At 41.4% G+C, this 21,689-nt stretch overlaps 2 protein-coding genes across 10 annotated transcripts in view; one reads left to right on the forward strand and one right to left on the reverse strand.

Annotated features, from left to right (window-relative positions):
* taok3a (TAO kinase 3a) overlaps positions 1-15,485 on the forward strand; it is a 78,612-nt gene extending 63,127 nt beyond the window's left edge. For 6 of the 7 annotated variants that reach the window (XM_037777056.1, XM_037777052.1, XM_037777055.1 and 3 more), the window contains 7 exons: positions 3,592-3,828; positions 5,375-5,503; positions 6,677-6,880; positions 7,486-7,725; positions 8,238-8,450; positions 8,961-9,143; positions 14,231-15,485. In XM_037777056.1, the coding sequence (XP_037632984.1) occupies positions 3,592-3,828; positions 5,375-5,503; positions 6,677-6,880; positions 7,486-7,725; positions 8,238-8,450; positions 8,961-9,143; positions 14,231-14,392 (1,368 nt within the window). In that variant the 3' untranslated portion in view covers positions 14,393-15,485. Of the gene's footprint in view, positions 1-2,852; positions 3,020-3,591; positions 3,829-5,374; positions 5,504-6,676; positions 6,881-7,485; positions 7,726-8,237; positions 8,451-8,960; positions 9,144-14,230 lie in introns of those variants that run through there. The other variant, XM_037777059.1, reaches the window with a different exon arrangement.
* Positions 15,486-16,868: 1,383 nt separating this feature from the next.
* LOC119492551 (phosphatidylethanolamine-binding protein 1-like) lies at positions 16,869-21,499 on the reverse strand. Of its 3 annotated transcripts, none has more exons than XM_037777063.1 (4): positions 21,345-21,499; positions 18,458-18,567; positions 17,755-17,855; positions 16,869-17,327 (listed from the first exon to the last, which is right to left on the reverse strand). In XM_037777063.1, the coding sequence occupies exons 1-4, from the start codon at positions 21,477-21,479 to the stop codon at positions 17,110-17,112; spliced, it is 564 nt and encodes a 187-aa protein (XP_037632991.1). In that variant the 5' UTR covers positions 21,480-21,499; the 3' UTR covers positions 16,869-17,109. The 3 variants fall into 3 exon arrangements, with proteins under 3 accessions (XP_037632991.1, XP_037632990.1, XP_037632989.1); XM_037777062.1 differs by lacking the exon at positions 21,345-21,499 and adding an exon at positions 19,778-20,074; XM_037777061.1 differs by lacking the exon at positions 21,345-21,499 and adding an exon at positions 19,057-19,223.
* Between the last annotated feature and the right edge of the window lie 190 nt (positions 21,500-21,689).

A 21,689-nucleotide genomic window follows, 5' to 3' on the forward strand; every position in this document is an offset into this window, starting at 1 on the left:
CGTGGTGGAGGACAGGACACAGACGTCAGATATCAGGGGGTTGAGAAGGACAGATAAACAAACAAGAGGTGAGACAAAAGAGCAGTGCAGATTGAAATCTGGACTGTCAAAGAAGTACAAGGAGAGAGAGGCAGAGGTGACATGAAGCGTAGAGGTGGGAAAACATGGAGAGAGAAGAAGAACGAGAGAAAAGGAAGGGATAAAACTGAAGAAGAGGATGTGGAGATGACAAGAAAAGAGGAAAATAAAGAGGAGAGCAGGATGAAAAATCATCAAGGGAGATGTAAGGAAAGGGAAAAGGATGAGGAGGGAGGGAAACGGTAGAAAGAGATGGATGTTAAGCGAGAAGTAGAACAATGTGAGACATAACTAGCGAGTGAGACGGAGGGGGTTATTATAGGTCAGATGAAGTAACTGTTAGGCTGCGTGAGAGACGACATCGTTGTAAGATATTTCACCTCATCTCCCGCTTGACTCATCCTCAGCTCTCGGTTGCAGGTTGTAAAAAAACAGCACGTCAACAACAGAGCAGCAATATGCTTTATTGGTATCTGCTGTGTTTTTATGTAGCAGAAAATAATTAAAAGACGTGTTTCTTATGTAAATGTCAGAGGTTGTGTTTAAACCAGATGCACTTCCTTTGCTTTTGAGACCCAAACAGACTACAGAATGACAAATGCAGAGCCCCCCACATTTGTGCATCTACAGGAAAACAGGACAATAAAGAAGGTCTGTAAAGGCTTTTTGCTTCCCCTCTTTAGCCAAATGACTTCACCATATGTCACTATACATCTGTAGCAACATTCAAAGTACAGCCATGTCTTCTTCTTCTCTCTCGTACCCGACAAAGACCCTTTTAATGTAATAAGGAAGAACAGTCTTGCAAGTCTTCTACTCTCCAATAAAATATGAGATGTATAAAAGAGCTGCTCTCTTGTATCATTGAAAATATTTTAATGTCAGTTAATTAAATTAGTTGAAATTATTTTATTTTATGTTCTGCAGAGCATCGTCCATTTTCAGCAAATTGAATGTCTTCTTTGCAGCGCTGAATTCTGTCAGGAAAACAGCCTTGACTTGCTCTATTAAAGGGTTCTTACTCAAATCATAGACAAACTACTCATTCCCTTTATATTTACATTTATCAAAGCTCTTTATAAGTACGTGACACACACGTGTGTCTAATATGGGTGTAAGAAAATGTTGATACACATGAGTATCATATTGTTTCAGTTTTTGCCCTGGCTCTGTTTATGCAAAGTTTCGCACACCTCCAGCCTATTTTCACTGGTAAAAATCAACGCTGACAGTTAATCAATATCATGCTCTCTATGTAATAGAGACTGACATTGCTCGCAGTATATCTGGAAAAAATTTTGCACTTCATTGGCGAGAGTTCGCTCACTCGCTGTATGTTAGGAGGAGGTGTTATGTTGTGCGATACTGTACTGTCGATTCTCCAAAACACTGTATTGATTTTTTATTAACCTCTTAAAAATCTGATGGCCCGCCGTCGGACCCAAGCACTATTCAATATTTTGGAGTTGATAGCGAGGCGGTAGATACTGGCATCATATGAAACTAGAAAACATAAGGAATCTGTTAGTACCAACCATGTCATACTAGCTTGTTGTGAAGGAGGCTAAATAATGCTCCAAAGTTACACTAAATTTTGGCGAGGAAAAACTGGCATTGGGCCATTTTCAAAGGGGTCCCTTGACCTCTGACCTCAAGATATGTGAATGAAATGTACCCACAAGTCTCCCCTTCACATACATGCCCACTTTATGTTAATCACATGCAGTTTGGGGTATACATTTTTAGTTTTTGCCTATTCTAAAATGATGTATTTCTGCTTAGTTCTTTATGACAGTTTTCCTAAAATAGAATTAAAAAAATCACAATCAAAATATCGCCTGGTTTACAGCATCTCAATATATCGCAATATACTGAATCGTTACCCCTGTATAATGATACGTATCGTATCGTATAGCCAGATTCTTGCCAATACACAGCACTAGAGTCTAAGTGGTCTATTGTAGACAAGAAGACAATTTGTGCGTGCTCGCCCCACTTATTTGTTATTACACCGATCAGTCACATCAACAACCACCAGCACAGCAATTCCTCTATTCAACAAGAACTGCCACATTAGCAAAATAACTAAGTTCAGCTGCTTAATTCCCACTGATCTCATTGGAACATTCACCTTTAGCCTGCATGCCCCCCCGATCCCCTCCTCCTCTCCCTGAATATGATCTCCTTTCCCTCCCTGAGCCTTGTGTGAAAGAGGCCGTCACATGACGTGACTTGGTCCTTTGTGGCAGCATGCGGGGTGGCAGCGAAGCAAGTGACTAGGATTGGGAGCTGCTGTTACAGTGGGGTATTGATTCAGCTCAGATTAAGGAGTGGGGGGAGCTAAACCTCCACCTATTTCCACACCAAGCCCCCCCCCCCCATAACATTTTCTCCTCTAGCTGCTCTTATTTTACTTCTCATTATTTCCATTTTTTCCTCTAACTCTCTCCCAGTCACTCTCCATCTGCTGTCTCTCCTTTGCAACCACCCCCCCCTCCCCTCAGCTCTCTGCCTGCTCGTCTCTAACCCCCCCCTCTCCAACTTCTCTCACTCTTTCTCAATGAGGTATTCATGTGACCCACCTGCTGTCCGCCGCTTAGCGTTAGCCCAACTAAAGAGCCGCTCTGTGCTCTTGTTGGCCCGCGCGGTCGGCCTGCCTCATTCACAGTTCACACGCCTGCCTTGGCCGCTGCGTGCCCAGGGCACGAACCAAGGAGAAGGGAGGGGAAGTGGGGGGTCGTCGTCCAGTAAGGGTGGGTCTCAGGGTGGCATCGGAGCGCAGGCAGGGTTCTATCGGGCATAGGATGCTGCACAAGGTTCCTGGATGCTGGTGCACTTGGCTAAAGTCGCCATCATGTTTGGCCTGAGGAGTTCAGGTGGAAGTTATGAGAAGATGCGGAGCGAGTACTACCTAGACGTGGAGAACCCTTTCTGTCCTCAGGTTGGTGTGTCCGGTGTTGTCAGGTTTTGCTAAAAAATGATGGGTGATATTGCTGTTAAGACCTGCCAGTGTGGTCCTTGTCTTAGATTAAATATAGTATGTAAATGTTAAAATTGTTGTACATTTTCTTTTTCTTGCTCCATCTGACTTAAACACATTTTAGATCCTTTATGGTTGCCTGATCAGTGCAGTGACTGTGTGTGCGATGGTCAGATGAAAGAGCTTTTGTTGGGCTCTAGATCATCTGAAGGGATTTCAAAGTATTTCTTATTTTTAAGGTCGTAGTTACCTATCAGTGGTTTAAGCTTCTTTCTTGCCTCTGTAAAACTGACAAGTGTTACAGTGGCAGCTGAACTGTGATGCTTTACAGTATTGAATGAATTCTGTTTCAGTTCTTCTTGGAAAAGATAACTCGGATAAATCAATATTTACAAAGGGCAGGTGACATGTCAAGCGTTGCTGTTTGGATGCCCCCTATATTTTAATAAACTGTTGCATATTTGTTAAATAATTTGTTTTTTTCTCAGATATCAGGGCACTCTCCATCTCCTAACTTCTCTCTTTCTCCACAGGTGACCAAGCAGATCCACGAGCATGAGCAGGAGAGCGAGCTGCGGGAGCAGATGTCGGGCTACAAGCGCATGCGGCGGCAACACCAGAAGCAGCTGATCGCCCTGGAGAACAAGCTGAAGGCCGAGATGGACGAGCACCGGCTCAAGCTGCAGAAGGAGGTGGAGACGCAGGCCAACAACGCCTACATCGAGCTGGAGAAGCTGGCCAAGCGCCACGCCGTGCATTCTGAGAAGGAGGTGGGATTTATGAGGTTATAGGACATGAGTGGATACATGAGTGCAGTAACCCCTAAGTTATTTCACAGGTGATCCCAGCGGCCTACATGTACCATGCAACAGTTGGCTGGGCGATAAGGTCTGCTTTGGAAAGACGGGAGGGCATGATGTTGAAGTTATAATGATGCTATAGCTGCTGGAGGAAAGTTTGTTGATCATTTTGAACCACGAAGCTCCAGCATTAGTCTTACATTGAATGCCACGGAAAGTTTTGGTACGACTTAACGCACTGCTGCCACCCAATGATACATAAGATGAAACACAAGGCCAGAAGTGGGTCACAGAATGTCACGCTCTGAAAAACAAGCTGCATATCTCCGTGATTAGCACGCAGCGTGGCAGACCAGCCAGGGAGATAGTATATCTGTTCATGTAGACCAGCTTGCACCCCTTGAACAGCTACTTAAACACACAATGTCACATGTGAGTGACATGTCACTCAGCTAAATTAATACGTTGCTAGAGTTTGGCTTACAGCAGAAAACATGGTCTGAAAATGGGTTGTTTTAGTAATTACATCTTCCATTTTTGGATTGGATACTTTTATCCAAAGCACCTAAATTTGCTCATATTGCAATCTCCTTTAAATGTCTACAAACTGACATTAGCTACAAGAGCCAATAACATAAAAAAGTTCAACCAACCAATCAGTCCAGTGTCTTTAACTGGTCGTACTACATTAAAATATACATGACAAGCATATAAAAACTTAGCCAACATGAGATTCAGAGCTGCAACTTACAATTATTTTCATTGTCATTAATCTGTAGATAATTTTCTTGATTAACAGATGTCCTTTTTGTTGATAAAATGTTGTTAAAAATGCCTGTTACAGTTTACGTGAACAAGGGTTATAATAGTTTTGAATTTTTAATTTGTTTTTATTTTATTTTATATTAGTTTAGTTTTAGTTAGTTTTCAGAGTGTGTTTGCAAATTTTTAGTTTATTTTCAGCTTTTCAGAAAGGTTTACTTTCCGTTTTTATATATTACATTTTAGTTTGTTTTTGTTGGGGCCAGCTATAATGTCTCAGAAGCATATAGCTACATATACATACAAAATACATGGTTGGAGAACTGAACAGGAATGGCCATAATGTTTAATCTTTGAGCTACATTAGTGTCCGATGTGAAGAAATTGCGGCATAGCGCCATCTATAAGAGTTGACAAAAATTAATGCCGTCTCCTTTTTTTCGGTATTGATATATAATAGCTAAAAAGACAAAAACTGAAATGAATTTATGTTCATTTTTATTTTATTTTTATTAGCTTTTTTTATCCAGGCAATATCGTTTCAGTTTAGTTATTTTCAAGGAGTATAGTATTTTTATAGTATTTCTATTTTACTAGGTCAATCTGATAATTTAACTCGATATACTGTATATTTTAGGTGGTATTGTACACCCCTAGTTAGTATATGTCTTTATTTGTTCACTGAAGTCTGTATTCGGCTCCATGCTAAGCTAACAGTCCCTTGCTCCTGTTTCCCTCCCGTTTCATCCCCCAGATGAAGACGGCGCAGGCGGATGAGAAAAAGTTCCAGCAGCAGATCGTGGCCCAACAGAAGAAGGAGCTGACCACCTTTCTGGATAATCAAAAGAAGCAGTACAAACTCTGCAAGGAGAAGATTAAGGAGGTGTGCCTGCGTTTGTTTGTTTCCTTTTCCCTCCTCAGGCGAGCTCCTTTGTACGCCTCTCTCGTTTGTGACACATGGTCCTGTGCTGTATGCTGTTTACTGTCGAATCAGCCCTCCTCCACACAAACATGCACATTCAGTACCACCAAAAGTGGTCTTCTTGGAAGTTGTGATGAGTCACTCGGCCTACTCGCTGTGTACCTACACATGTATATTCACACAAACAAGGAAACTGACAAATCCATACGCACAGCGCAGCGTTAGTGTGCCTCCACAACCTTCAAATGGAGTCCAGAGAATCCTCCTGTGGGCTGGGAGTGTGATACACTGTGTTTTCAGTTACAAGATAAGTGACCAAAATTAGGTCAGCACAGTTAAAAGAAAGCATCGCTGGCAGGGAGAGATATTTCCCACCAACTGAGGGGCTATAACGGAATTAGACACCACAGAGAACGGGGATCAGGCTCATGTGTTAAGTGCATTAGCTCGAGTTGTAGATTACCTTAAAGCCCATGAAAGAGAAAGAGAACTCGTACTGAGGAGGGAGAGATGTGGCAGAAATGTATTTTTCAACCCTCCTCTGGCTATGAAAGTCATCTGTAGTTCCAGACAGAAGGTCAATTTGAGTTGGCCATATGCTCTCACTACAAACACTTTGATATTGTGAACAATATTCTTTATTCAAGCAGTATTTATTGAGGCTTTTTTATTTTCACATTCAAAACATGCATTTGTAATACATCGTTTGGACATTTTCTGCTAGTTTACACTATATTTGCTTTTCTATCCACTGGTTTTAATATCTCAAACTAGATAGTTCCTCACCCACTGCCCATAATGGATTAGAGCTGCAACTAACAATTATTTTCATTGTCGATTAATCCATCATTTATTTCCTTGATTAATCGATTAGCAAAATAGTTAGTGATTAATTTAATAGTTGACAACTAATTGATTAATAGTTACAGCTCTGTAATGGATAGTCCTAAACTTACCAGCCATTGTCTTTATTTTACCAGTTAAACTGTTATACATGAAGACAAATAAAACTTCAATAACGGATAAATTACCCACCCAAAATGTCAGATTTACCTACCAATCACAGTTCAATTTAACAGCCTTGTGCTCCTCTCACACTCAATTCTTCTGCTTTGACCTCTCACCCCTCCTCAGGAGATGAACGAAGACCACAGCACACCCAAGAAGGAGAAGCAGGAACGTCTGTCCAAGCACAAGGAGAACATGCAGCATTCCCAGGCCGAGGAGGAGGCCCACCTCCTGGCCCAGCAGAGAGTTTTCTACGACAGGAACTGCCGCGCCTTCAAGCGCAAAGTCATGATAAAGAGGCACGACTTGGAGCAGGAGCAGATCCGAGAGGTGAGGTGGACGTACATCCTTAAAAATGCATAAATGATCAATTGACTTGGTTGGACATTTAATGTACAAAATGTTTAAATGTACAACTCAAGTTCACAAAAACATTGAAGTAAAGCCCCTGTTGATTAGTTGTTATGAACAGGCCCAATGTGATTACAACACCAAAATATTTTTCTCATTAGTGTGTCCTAGTAATTACTCCCATTGTTCTTTAGCTCTGTGAAGTGTTTCCTATTAACTTTAAGAAGATTATTACAGAGTGAAGCAACAATGTCACAATCTGAAAAGCTGTTGTGTAAATCTGGAGGAATTCTTAGAAGGTCTAAAAGCTTTCTGTGGGAAAATACACAAAACTCTGAGTCACGATTACATGATAGTTTTAATGCTTTGGTTAATGGAAAAAGGAAGTGTTTAAACAAATGAATGAGAGATATTTATTGATTTATCCAGCTGTTGATAATGGCAGCCAATGTTCTAATCCTGAAACAAACAAAGAGGCAAATTGATTTCTACATGTGAAAATGTGAATGTCACATCCTGAATTAACAGCATTAATCAATAGCACCTACTGCAAGTCATCCATCTTCCCTCCCTCTCCTCCTTAGGAGCTGAACAAGAAGAAGACCCAGAAAGAGATGGAGCACGCCATGCTGATCCGCCACGACGAGTCCATGCAGGAACTGGAGCACAGGCAGCTGAAGATCCTGCAGAAGCTTCGGATGGACCTGATCCGCCTGCAGCACCAGACCGAGCTGGAGAACCAGATTGAGTACAACAACCGGCGCGAGCGTGAGCTCCACCGCAAGCATGTGCTGGAGCTCCGGCAGCAGCCCAAGAACCTCAAAGTGAGTCGACACACAGACAATGAATTTTTCTGATCCAGGATATTAAAGATGTGGTGGTTATTGTCATGAGGGCACAGGTGCTTGAAATGTACGGCTGATGGTGAAAACCAAAAAAAAGCGTGTTTGAAATGCCTAGATTAATTTTTGGATTTTTTTGTGTCTTTGAAAACACAAATTGGATCCACCTCTAAGATGGCGCAAGCCATGAGCAACGCCTTTTATGTTTTGGAAAGATTTTGTTAAAACAGTGATGCAACGTGGATGTAACAAATTAATCTGGAAAAATGGTGAAATAACATATAAAATGCGTCATCTCTGAATGTCATTTCAGTTTGATTTTGAATATAACAGATACCAGAATTCTACCCCATGATTTTTTAAACCTTTAACCTTCAGCAGCAGAGTTGTTAAGGCATGACTAAAGACAAAGTTAACAACAACAAACTCTTTAAATGCAACTGTCTACGTCCTCTTCTCACTATTTTCCTGTCTGTATCCATCCCCTCCTCCAGGCTCTGGAGCTGCAGATCAAGAAGCAGTTCCAGGACACATGTAAGGTGCAGACCAAGCAGTACAAGGCCCTGCGCCACCACCAGATGGAAGTTACGCCCAAGGCCGATCACAAGACGGTGCTCAAGGCCCTGAAGGATGAGCAGACGCGCAAGCTGGCCATCCTGGCTGAGCAATATGAGCAGAGCATCAACGAGATGATGGCCTCGCAGGCGGTGAGTGGAGACACGTTCACGTCATCGGTTTATTTCGAGACAATAATTTGTTGATCTTATAAATGCAGGAGGAAATATTTAAAGACATTTAGACCTTTGAAGGAGATTATGAGGCATTTCTCTCCACCTGTTGCTCATGATTTTACATTTTTCTCCTCCTTGTTTGTCCTCATATCTTGTCATTGTCTTGTGTCTTCTCTTCTTCTTTCTATCTCACCTTCATTTACAATCTCTCTTCATGTCTTAATGACATCTCAAACCCTTCCTCCTTCCCCCCCTTTCCATGCCCTGTCTGTCCCTGTTGCCCTTTCATTTTCCTCCATCCCTTCGTCTCCGCCTCTCCTCTTCTCTGTCCTTTCTGTCTCTGTTCCCTCTCTCTCCTCTCTCTCTCTTTCTGGGTGTCCTATGAATGTACCCCAACCCTCCCCCTCAATCCACCCATTCCTCTCTCTCTCTCTGTCTCTTTGTACCTCCCTCTCCCCTGTCGCGGTCCATGGTCGGCTGTGTCAGCTGCGTCTGGACGAGGCCCAGGAAGCCGAGTGCCAGGCCCTGAGGCAGCAGCTGCAGCAGGAGATGGAGCTGCTCAATGCCTACCAGAGCAAGATCAAGATGCAGACCGAGGCGCAGCACGAGCGCGAGCAGCAGAAGCTGGAGCAGAAGGTGTCGCTGCGCCGGGCTCACCTGGAACAAAAGGTGTGGTGAATGAAACACTCGTCATTTTAAAGGAGCCATTGTATATTTTTTCTGCAGGTGATTAATACAGACAACTCAAATGAAACACAATAGAGGAAGTGTTTCTCACTGTCCACAGGAGAAGGGATGAATTCCCCAAATTATTCAAGGCACACTCCTTATTAAAAGTAAAACAAATAATTAAAAGCCTTTATTGACATGGCTACATGATTTTAAAAAATACAAAGAAGAGAATCTATTCCCTCTCAGGTGTAAAAACAACGTATATTCTTCTCTTTTACTTTAAACTAGGGCTGTCAATCAGTTAAAATATTGAATCGCGATTAATCGCATGATTTTCAATAGTTAATCACGATTAATCGCAAATTAATCACACATCAAAAATATACCTTAAAGGGAGATTTGTCAAGTATTTAATACACATATCAACGTGGGAGTGGGCAAATATGCTTGCTTTATGTAAAAGTATGTATATATTTATTATTGGAAATCAATTAACAACACAAAACAATGACAAAAATTGTCCAGAAACCCTCACAGGTACTGCATTTAGCATAAGAAATATGCTCAAATCATAACATGGCAAACGCAAGCCCAACAGGCAACAACAGCTGTCAGTGCGTCAGTGTGCTGACTTGACTATGACTTACCCCAAACTGCATGTGATTATCAGAAAGTGGGCATGTCTGTAAAGGGGAGACTCGTGGGTACCCAAAGAACCCATTTTCATTCACATATCTGGAGGTCAGAAGTCAAGAGACCCCTTTGAAAATGGCCATGACCGTCTTTCCTCGCCAAAATTTAGCGTAAGTTTGGAGCGTTATTTATCCTCCTTGGGTTTTTCTAGTTTCATATGATATCAGTATCTTCACTCTAGCTTTAAAGCAGAGCAACCTACACAACAACAACCTAAAAATAGCGAGTTCTGTTAATGCGTTAAAGAAATTAGTGGCGTTAAAACAAATTTGCGTTATCGCGAGCAAAAACTGAACAAAAGAAAGGACAAAGGAAAAATGTAAAAGTAAAAATCACATATTCTGGACAATTTACAAGCCAACAACTGTTACAGAGAGAGACAGGAAGTGACCTAAAGGCTTCAAAAGAAAAGAAATAGAGACATAAAGTTAGGATAGACACAGTTTAAGGCCAATAGGTAATAGTTTGTTTTAAGATGTTGTATATTTGAATATTTAGCATTTAAAAAAATATATGATATGGTTGAGTAAATTCAAAGCTGCATTTCTTACTGGTCTGCATGCAATCAAAGTCCTCGTAGGCTTCAAACAGAGTGCTTGTCAGATTATCGAACAGCTTTCTGAAACCAACGACCTGCCAAGCACACCAACCTCACCCAGAAACTGGCCAGGTGTGCAGAAAGAAAGTAAGCTCTCAAGTATTTGTGAATATAACCAAATGCAACAGCATGACTGTCTTTAAGAAGAGACTGTTGGAAAGTGTGTGCCGTCATCTCTATTCGTACGATTCATCGTTGTCTCCTCCCTCTCTATGACAGCAGGCTTTTTGCCGCAGCTTTGAGTGTTGTCATTTTAAAACACCTAGAAATATTTTTGCCTTTAGGTGTGTTAAGACAACCCTTAACCGTTAGGGTCATAGATTAGTGACCCCGTCCTGCACAAGAAGACATAAACACAAACTCAAAACATAAACAGCATTGTTTACAGTTTAGAATAATCTTTAGTTGTATTCTGCCCTCCAACTTCCTGCTCCAACAGGACTTACAGTACATCACATACAGCAAGTAAAGACACCTTTTAAAGATGTGAAGCATGCAGGTGTGTAGACAAACACAAACGGGCATTAATAAGTTGAAATACAAACAGTCCAACGCCTCGAAGCGAACAGGTCCGGATATACATTTGCATCCACCTCAGCAGGCAGAAAGTGTGGGCATGAAAGGCGACCCAAACAGACATTCATGAGTTCACACACAGATTTCCCTCACCACAGGTGGTGATGACAGTGGCATGCCTTCCTGCAGGGAGCAGACAACCATTTCTCTCCCACACACTCCTAATGGTGGTGAAATCTCTAGACGACAGTATGGTTCTCTCATTACGACGTTTTCGTAGTCCTCTGTTTATAATAAGACACAATTAATACGGTTAAGCTTGTTATTTTAGCTTTTTGTCCAGTCTAAATTGCTTGTATACATGCCCCTTTAGATATGCCTAAACATGACATTTTAATGCTTTTATTTTGTAATTATGAAGTAGTATTAATTATGACATTTGCAGCTGCGTTGCAAGCTGGCAACTACCTTTCATACTTTGTTATAATTCTACATTTCTTAACATAAATTTGACCCAGTTTTATCAATCTGTGTCCCCAAATGTGGTCGCATGACACTCCTGATTGAGACGCATCTTTAATGTGACTATTCAGACAAGCTGCCATGTATACCAATGACATGTGATAAGATTAGAGCGGCCGAGTACGCCTCCTTCCAAAGTGACCGACGTCATCGCTACAGTCTAGTAGACAGCACTCCGACAACAAAGGAAGAGACAGTTTGAAATGCAGCCCAGATCCAGTTCTGCTGGGTCCAGTGGACCACCGTGGTGGTCTGTCGCCATCTCCTGGCCGCGTCCGGATCTGCACTCTGGGACTGGGATGATGTCATGGTTTTTAGAAGCACTATTGTCCTCTGGTTCGGTTCATGGTCAGAGTCTGGAGTTTTCCGTGCATGCTCAGTAGTTGGCCAGATTGCCGTATTGCGCCATGCAGTGTTTTGTCTGCACCTGTGGATGTGTGTGCTGAGTCAATGTGGGTGCTCGGCTGAAAAGATCCAGCAGACACAACTCATGCCATAATACAACTTAACACACCGACACATTCGCAGTATAAAACAAGGCACATGAAAGTCTGCACACATATCATAGTATGCCGCATCGACAATATAAAATAACTGCAGGAGGTTGACAAAAACATCATGAACAACTCTGCAGTATCATGAAAACCAACACAATGGTCCTGCAATAAATACAGCATTTATAAAGGATGACTGTGTCAGAAGTGTTGGTTTAACTCTATTGTACGTTTTGAGGTTTTGTACTGTGGCGTATTGAACTGCATTACACTGTCAAGCTTTTCTCTTATTTGTGTCTGCCTCTGGCATAAACCAACAACAGAAATGAAATAGTAGACAAAAAAAATGAGATTGTATCCCAAGACTGCTCTTTAAAAAGCAGTTTTTAAAAAGTCCCTACACTCCCATGATTCACAGCAAACTGTGTTATTACTCATTTTGCTCGATTAGACCATGGACTGTATATAAGAAGTGGACGCAGTCACCGTGACATTGTGGACTGCCGTTTTGAAGGCTCAAGTTCGGCATTTTGGCCGTTGCCATTTTTTGTAGTGACACAAGAGGGTGGAGCTAAGTACAACCGAACGCTAAATATGACATTTTTAGGCGACCAAATTGGTTATAATTAACTTTCATGAACTGAAAACACACCGTGAAAGGGTTAAAGTTGTAAGACGAAAACACAGACAACTCCCAGACCGGACAACGCCGCGGTAGCGACCTGTCAATCACAAGGTAGCCACGCACTAAAGCATCCCCTGCTTTATGGTCTATTTGACTCTAAATGGGACTATAATTTACTAAATGAACATCATGCTGTATTGAAGAAGACTTGAAATTAGTGATTGAGACCATAAACTCATGTTTACAATGTTTACTGAGGTAATAAATCAAATGAGAAGTAGAGTCATTTTCTCATAGACTTCTATACAATCAGACTTCTTTTAGCAACCAGAGGAGTCGCCCCCTGCTGGCTATTAGAAAGAATGCAAATGTAAGGCACTTCAGCATTGGCTTCACTTTTCAGACCAGGAGGTTGTACTCCTGGATTAGATCTCTCCGTCAGGACTGTGTAGGCGTGTACAGACGAAACTTAATTGTCATCTCCCTCATTTCTCTGTTGCACCTGCATGGACAAGACAACTTAAACTTCTAACATTCATATTTTAGTAGAAGTATTTGGCCAGAGAAACAAAGACTGGCACAACACACACTGTCAACACCTAAAGGAGACATAGCTAACAGTTTATATTGCAGCTGCTGTGTTTTTGATCTTTCACCAGTTTGTTACCACGTCCTGTGTAGAAGTGTACACCTGCAGCAGATGATTTGACTTGTCAAACACGGGTGTAATTAATACCATTGATGATGACTGCATTTCATCCATGTGTGCCAGTTGCAGGCCCCTGGTGGTGTTGTGCATGTTGGCTCACTGACATGTCGTACTGGGACATTTACTGCTCATGGAACAGAGCCTAAATTAATCTGATTAGTTCCACCTGTGCTTTTCCTGTGATCACAACTCAAACTGCCTGCTGTTGGAACTGTGAGGAGGAATATTGTGATAAGTTGCACAGGCATTGTTTTGACAGTACATTTTTGCACAAATGAACATTATAATCTTTAAAAAGCGATATATCTATCACATTGCTATGGCATTTTGACTGTATATTTTAAGATGTTATAAAAGAGTTTATATTACATACATTATGTGTTTGCTTTTAAGTGCAGGGTAAAGAGAAAATGAATATTGGACAGAGGATACCCCAAAGCTGTTACACTTTTTATCTGAGTACAGAACGGTGTGTAGCTTTTAGGGGGATCTTTTGGCAGAAATGGAATATAATATTAATAAGTATGTTTCCTTTAGTGTATAATCCCCTGAAATAAGTATCATGTTTTCGTTACCTTAGAATGAGCCGTTTATATCTACATAGGGAGCGGGTCCTGTTCACGGAGCTGGCCGCCTTGTTTCTACAGTTTAGTTCTCCTACACGATTGGCACACGGGAGAAGTTTCAGTTGGTTGCAATCTGCAACTTCGCCACAAGATGCCGCCAAATTCTACACACTGCACCTTTAATGTACCTTTAAAAATGTATTTTTAAAAAGTTTCAAACTTGAAGAAAACCAAAAAAAATGTATAAAATATAACCAAAATCCATTATGGTAATTCCAAATAAACTGAAATTAAAAAAATATCCTAATTATAAAGTGTACTAGAATATATTAACCCTGTGTATCCTCTGTGTTTCCTGCAGATCGAGGAGGAGCTGGTTTCCATTCAGAAGGAGCGAACCGACCGTATCAAGCACCTGCTGGAGCGCCAAGAGCGCGAGACCGACAGCTTCGACATGGAGAGCATGCGGCTGGGCTTCGGCAACCTGGGCACCGTGGACCTCCCCAAGGACGACTACAGATGAGGGGCTGCTGTCGCCGCTGCTGCCATCGCCGTCTCTCGTAGTCCCCCCGGGCGTCCATCTGCCTCAGTACACCCCTCCTCTCCTTTTACCTGACAGTGCAGGTGATCACTACTGCTGACGCCCTCACTCAAACACACACGGACGCAAAAAAAACCAACCAGAATCAGCTCCAGTGTGTTTTCTGGGCCGGTCAGACAGAGTCGATGGCAGGTTTTAGTGCCCCCCTCTCCCAAAAAACAAAACCCCAAAACCCACCTAACCTTCCTCCCCCTCCTTTGCCTCTCATGGTGTCACAAGATGACAAAAAAATATGCTGGATAACTTCCTGTAGTTGTCATGTTTTTGTAAGAATAATGATAACATAGTCACAGTGTTTCTTGTGCAATGATGACACTTTTGTTGTGACTTAAAAGTTGGAAGATGAGAGAAGGAGGGAGAGAAAAATGAGGGCAGTTGGATGAGCGACATCGCTCCACAAACCATGCATTTTTAGAGGTGATTAATTTTTTTTTTTTGTCTCAAAACGGTGCAAAAAAAATCTCACGAAGCGATAAATCAAACAGCTGCAAGGCGTTAGTCTGCGATGCGTCTTTCAACACTTTTTGGTATTTATTCATCAGGACATTTTTATGACAAATTTGAATAATTTGATACTTTGAGACACAAATATCATGTACATACTGGTAGGCTTCTAATAAATGTGACGGGTGAGTTTGATTACTGAGGGGACGGTGATTCATGGTACTCAACATGTGTATCGTACTGATTTCTCTGCACTGGCAGCCAATGTGAATAATAATACATGTGAACTCCAACTCCCAGCTAGCACAAAGGGCTTCATTCATGGGGGGGCGGGAGGGTGGGAGACTTGTACTTTGTGTATAGAAGGATTTATGGAGAGCTTTTACTTATTTTCGTATTGTATTTTAACTGTCACTCAAATCAAAAAAGAATTTTTAAAAGGCGCTTTTTTTCCCTCCCCCCTCCTCAGATAGTATTTGACGTTCAGTCATGTATCGACGGGATTTTCATCAGATTTTTTTTTTTTTTTTTTTGCTTTACACAACTCCCAAGCTGTGTATTTTCTTATAAACCAGACCAGTATGATGCTTTATTATTGCATGCACTTTAATTTTTTTTTCCAGGTTAAAAAGAAAGCATGAATCTGTCAGAGCTTTTAATTATATTTGTAAATAAAGTGCTCATCACACAAACTAAGGATGTGTTGTTAAATATGTTCAATATGAATTCTTCATATCATCATATTCACGGTGTACAACAGCAAAAAATCAGATACGATTAACAAATCAGGAGATAATAGAGTAGTTTAAAGGTGCTGTTGATAACGTTCAGCCACTAGATGTCGCATTCTCACTCCCCTGTTCCATTTTATTTACTTCACAACAAGTCGTTACCAGGCACTTACTGTCAATCTCTGACGACCCAGAGATACCACGTGATGCCAACGTCATTTTACTATTGGCTCACAAGCCTTGTTAGAAGTGGGAACCAAACGTCAGATATCTTCCACATATATAAACAAAACATTCATTTTGGACCCGCCAAAATGTAATGTTATCAATAAGACCTTTAAGCATTGATTTTGATGTTTTACTTCAGAACATTTTGACAGTGCACATAGCTGCTGAAGGGCTCCGATCTCTGACCTTTGAGCTGAAAACATTGTTGGTCAAATATTCAACACTTCATCACTTTTACTGTGCAGAAGTGGCCAACTGGTTTTAAATATTCTACCTGACAACAAAGCTTTTTGAGCATGAAATCCAGCTGGAGCTACTGTATTGTAGGCAAACAGAGATTACAGTACAAAAATTGAACTTTAATAGTTGTTAGTGAAGACAAAGGTCACTAAAGTACGTTAGATAAAGCTGAGCAAAGATCATGGCAACTCCTTACTCCTGACTGCAGTGCTCTTACTATTAACTGTCCAACCAAATAATTCCTGTAAAGGATCAGATATAATATGACAATCTATAGTAATTTAATTTAAAAACTATTTAATAAAACTGTTGCAAATAGAGCAAAGTTTCGTGTCACCTCTAGGCTTTTGTTGGACCACTGCAACGATAGTTGCTGGGTGATCAAAACTAATACCCCTGGATTAGGGACATTTTGGGGACCAGGAACTAAATTTAGACTCTAGTTCCTCCAGTGGAAATGTAGGTATATTGTACCTGCTGACACCTTTTACAGTAAATGTCGTCCTTTCTGCAAACTGCTCCTTCTGCAACTGAGGTGCCAATTGTAACCCACCTCTAAAAATTCAATGCTCCTGTTTCTAATTATTTAGATATCGATGGAACAAATTTCTCCTCACATTTATGGTAATTTATCATCATGATACTTTATAATATGGTTAATATAACATGTTATGGAGGCTATGGAGGCAAGTAGGTCTCTAAGCATTTATCAGCCACCACAGGATCAGAAAACATTTCAAAAGATAACGCAACTATTTCAGTGTTGAACAGATTTATTGCAGATGAGTGCAGGTGACATCACTGAGAGGAGCAGTTATTTCTGTAGGCAACAGTGGGGAAAGAAATACTATGTTCATTGGCACACTCACAAAAAAATGCTTTGTTACTGTTGTTTTTTTTTGCTTCTTGCAAGAACGGGAACTTCCTACAGACAATCAGCCTCGATCAGTGGGAATTCGTAGTGCTGAACTTGCTTGATTAAAGTATTTTTTTCATTTATTTTCCAGCCAGCTGCTCGTACAGTTTGGGGACGTAGTCGTCCCACTCGGCCTGATAGCAGGTTCCCGCCACCGGGGCTCCCAGGTTGTATTTCTGCCTGAAGCTCTGGATCTTGAACTTGCCGCGGCTGTCTCCGGACCGGTTGGTGAGGACGGTCTCGGTGCAGGACAGGCTGCCTGGCTGCTCGTACACCAGCCACACGTACCTGTGGAGACCTGAGGGGGACAAAGACGGAGGTTTTTAAAACAAAACAACCTCTTAAAACTGTAAATTATTGATGCCAGGCTACAGATACTGTTTAAGATTAACTGTGGCAATACCTCCAAACCGGTAGTTACATACAGTATCTAACATGTTTAACAACAGCCATGTAGACAGTTTTATTTAATCTTGACATAAGGTATGTGTATTCTCACAAACAGATCAGTTCCATCAAAATAAATAAGAAAAAGAAAGCCTTAGGCCCGGTTTGTAAGTCATTATTTAAGTCTTTCTAACAACCTGCAGACTCCAGAATTACATGCACTTTACTCGCTGTGTGTAGAGGAACATTGTGTCTTGAACTTCACCCCAAATACGTGACATTTTGCAAAACATGGACACAAATCCATCCAATCATGCGTCGGTCAAACAATTTCTTACCTGTGCCCTTGGGAGGACCAGAGCCCACGTAGTCCGACATCACGCGGCCAGAGGACACATCATTTCCTTTCATGTTGACCACCAGAAAGTGGTGCCACTCCCTACAGTGAAGGCAAAAAATACATATTTATAATGAAAGCTAAGATTTAGGGATTTTGTGCTTACATGGTGAATATCACTAAGACACAAACCAAGCCCAGGTAGCACTTTGATTTGGAGCTCCAAGAAAACTATAACTAAGCATCTATGTATAGTCTACTACTGTGTGCTACTACTAGTACTACTACTACTACTAGTACTTGAAGGCAGCAGTGTACATGCACAATGCACAGAAAGTGGGTGGGATGTGGGGTAAATAGGGGCTTTCTTTGTCACATTAATAACTGTATCCAGATGTTACACCAAAATCTGTGACCACAGAGAGCCAGCAACACATGAGGTCACCACTTCTGACGTCAGAAAATGGGTCCCCACTGTACCTGTATAATAAATGAGGCAAATATGTGACAGAAAACACTCAAAACTAAATTGTTAAAAAAAAACATAAATGTATTTAAATATTTTTAATTTAAAGATATATTCACAAAACTGTAGAAGAAAAGTAGAAGATAAGTAAAGCCGTTAGAAATGGTGACCTTTTGTGTTGCTGGCTCTCTGCGGGCACAGATTTCGCTGTAACACCTGTTTGCCTTTCTCTTCTCACCTGAATTTGGGGTCTTTCCTGCTGGGAGCGTCGGGGTCTGTCAGGGCCAGAGTGTACATCTTACTGGAGTCACATCCTTTCCACTCGATGCAGGTGGGTCTATTCTGCACCTGTTGGGTGACAAGTATTAGTACTGGTGTGTAAACATAATGTTAGGATGGTTGAATGCCTGAGCTTTGGCAGCTCTAAAGTCAAACTAGTCAAGGAACAAGTAATACAGAAATGCATTTATAAAAAAAGAAGAAATGTGTTACTGCTCCTTTAACAAGGTGAAGAAGAAGAAGTTGTGTTATTGTTCCTTTAACAAGGTGAACAAGAAGCAGAAGAGTGTCACAGCTCTTGACTCCTCTTGAGGTCGCTGTTCTCGTCGTCTCTTAAAGCTGCAGACTCGCTGCTGGAGGCTTTATGTAACACAACTCATTGTTTGCAACAGACTGATACCAAATAATCAATCACAAAGCAGTGTTTATAAGAAATAACACGTGTTAGTAGCATGGTGCCCTCAATATATCTTATAATCTATCTAATACAGAAACGTAGCTATGAGCTGTTAGCTTCATAACTAGCCGTCATCAGTTAGCATTAGCTAGCAGACGAACCTGTGTTGGTGTCAGCACTTTGCCGAGCTCGTCGACCTCCACAGAGCCGTATTTAACAGTCAGAGGCTGGGCAGGCTTCTCATCCACCTCCGGCAGGGCGAGAGGACCGGACCACTGGCTCAAATCTGCGGGCATTGTTGACTTCTAGTCCGGCTACAGACGCTGTGTTTAGCTAACTGTACTAACTGTACTAACTGCTAACTAACTGTACTAGAATAAAACCGCCAAAAATGCTGCGTTCAAGTACCACGAGGAGATGTAGGAATTGGTGAAGAATTTGTTTAGCTAACAAGTTGAACCATCTGAATCCAAAAATATATTTATTTGTGACTTTTAAATTTCAACGAACTATAGTAGATGTTTATCATGTTTTTTTTAAAGTTAATTCCCTACTGTAGCGATAATAACACCTGATAGTTTTGATTGAAGAAGAAGAAGAAGAAGCAGAAGAGTGTCACAGCTCTTGACTCCTCTTGAGGTCGCTGTTCTCGTCGTCTCTTAAAGCTGCAGACTCGCTGCTGGAGGCTTTATGTAACACAACTCATTGTTTGCAACAGACTGATGCCAAATAATCAATCACAAAGCAGTGTTTATAAGAAATAACACGTGTTAGTAGCATGGTGCCCTCAACAGCTTTTAAACTAACTAATACAGAAACGTAGCTATGAGCTGTTAGCTTCATAACTAGCCGTCATCAGTTAGCATTAGCTAGCAGACGAACCTGTGTTGGTGTCAGCACTTTGCCGAGCTCGTCGACCTCCACAGAGCCGTATTTAACAGTCAGAGGCTGGGCAGGCTTCTCATCCACCTCCGGCAGGGCGAGAGGACCGGACCACTGGCTCAAATCTGCGGGCATTGTTGACTTCTAGTCCGGCTACAGACGCTGTGTTTAGATAACTGTACTAACTGTACTAACTGTACTAACTGCTAACTAACTGTACTAACTGTACTAACTGTACTAACTGCTAACTAACTGTACTAACTGCTAACTAACTGTAACTAACTGTAACTAACTGTAACTAACTGTATTAACTGTACTAGAATAAAACCGCCAAAAATGCTGCGTTCAAGTACCACTAGGAGATGTAGGAATTGGTGAAGAATTTGTTTAGCTAACAAGTTGAACCATCTGAATCCAAAAATATATTTATTTGTGACTTTTAAATTTCAACGAACTATAGTAGATGTTTATCATGTTTTTTTTTAAAGTTAATTCCCTACTGTAGCGATAATAACACCTGATAGTTTTGATTGAAGAAGAAGAAGCAGAAGAGTGTCACAGCTCTTGACTCCTCTTGAGGTCGCTGTTCTCGTCGTCTCTTCCAGCTGCAGACTCGCTGCTGGAGGCTTTATGTAACACAACTCATTGTTTGCAACAGACTGATACCAAATAATCAATCACAAAGCAGTGTTTATAAGAAATAACACGTGTTAGTAGCATGGTGCCCTCAACAGCTTTTAAACTATCTAATACAGAAACGTAGCTATGAGCTGTTAGCTTCATAACTAGCCGTCATCAGTTAGCATTAGCTAGCAGACGAACCTGTGTTGGTGTCAGCACTTTGCCGAGCTCGTCGACCTCCACAGAGCCGTATTTAACAGTCAGAGGCTGGGCAGGCTTCTCATCCACCTCCGGCAGGGCGAGAGGACCGGACCACTGACTCAAATCTGCGGGCATTGTTGACTTCTAGTCCGGTTGAGACGCTGTGTTTAACTAACTGTAACTAACTGTACTAACTGCTAACTAACTGCTAACTAACTGTACTAACTGTAACTAACTGTACTAGAATAAAACCGCCAAAAATGCTGCGTTCAAGTACCACTAGGAGATGTAGGAATTGGTGAAGAATTTGTTTAGCTAACAAGTTGAACCATCTGAATCCAAAAATATATTTATTTGTGACTTTTAAATTTCAACGAACTATAGTAGATGTTTATCATGTTTTTTTTAAAGTTAATTCCCTACTGTAGCGATAATAACACCTGATAGTTTTGATTGAAGAAGAAGAAGCAGAAGAGTGTCACAGCTCTTGACTCCTCTTGAGGTCGCTGTTCTCGTCGTCTCTTCCAGCTGCAGACTCGCTGCTGGAGGCTTTATGTAACACAACTCATTGTTTGCAACAGACTGATGCCTAATAATCAATCACAAAGCAGTGTTTATAAGAAATAACACGTGTTAGTAGCATGGTGCCCTCAACAGCTTTTAAACTAACTAACACAGAAACGTAGCTATGAGCTGTTAGCTTCATAACTAGCCGTCATCAGTTAGCATTAGCTAGCAGACGAACCTGTGTTGGTGTCAGCACTTTGCCGAGCTCGTCGACCTCCACAGAGCCGTATTTAACAGTCAGAGGCTGGGCAGGCTTCTCATCCACCTCCGGCAGGGCGAGAGGACCGGACCACTGGCTCAAATCTGCGGGCATTATTGACTTCTAGTCCGGTTGAGATGCTGTGTTTAACTAACTGTAACTAACTGTACTAACTGTACTAACTGCTAACTAACTGCTAACTAACTGTACTAGAATAAAACCGCCAAAAATGCTGCGTTCAAGTACCACTAGGAGATGTAGGAATTGGTGAAGAATTTGTTTAGCTAACAAGTTGAACCATCTGAATCCAAAAATATATTTATT

The sequence above is a fragment of the Sebastes umbrosus genome, chromosome 8 (genome assembly GCF_015220745.1).
Source record: "Sebastes umbrosus isolate fSebUmb1 chromosome 8, fSebUmb1.pri, whole genome shotgun sequence".
NCBI lineage: Eukaryota > Metazoa > Chordata > Actinopteri > Perciformes > Sebastidae > Sebastes > Sebastes umbrosus.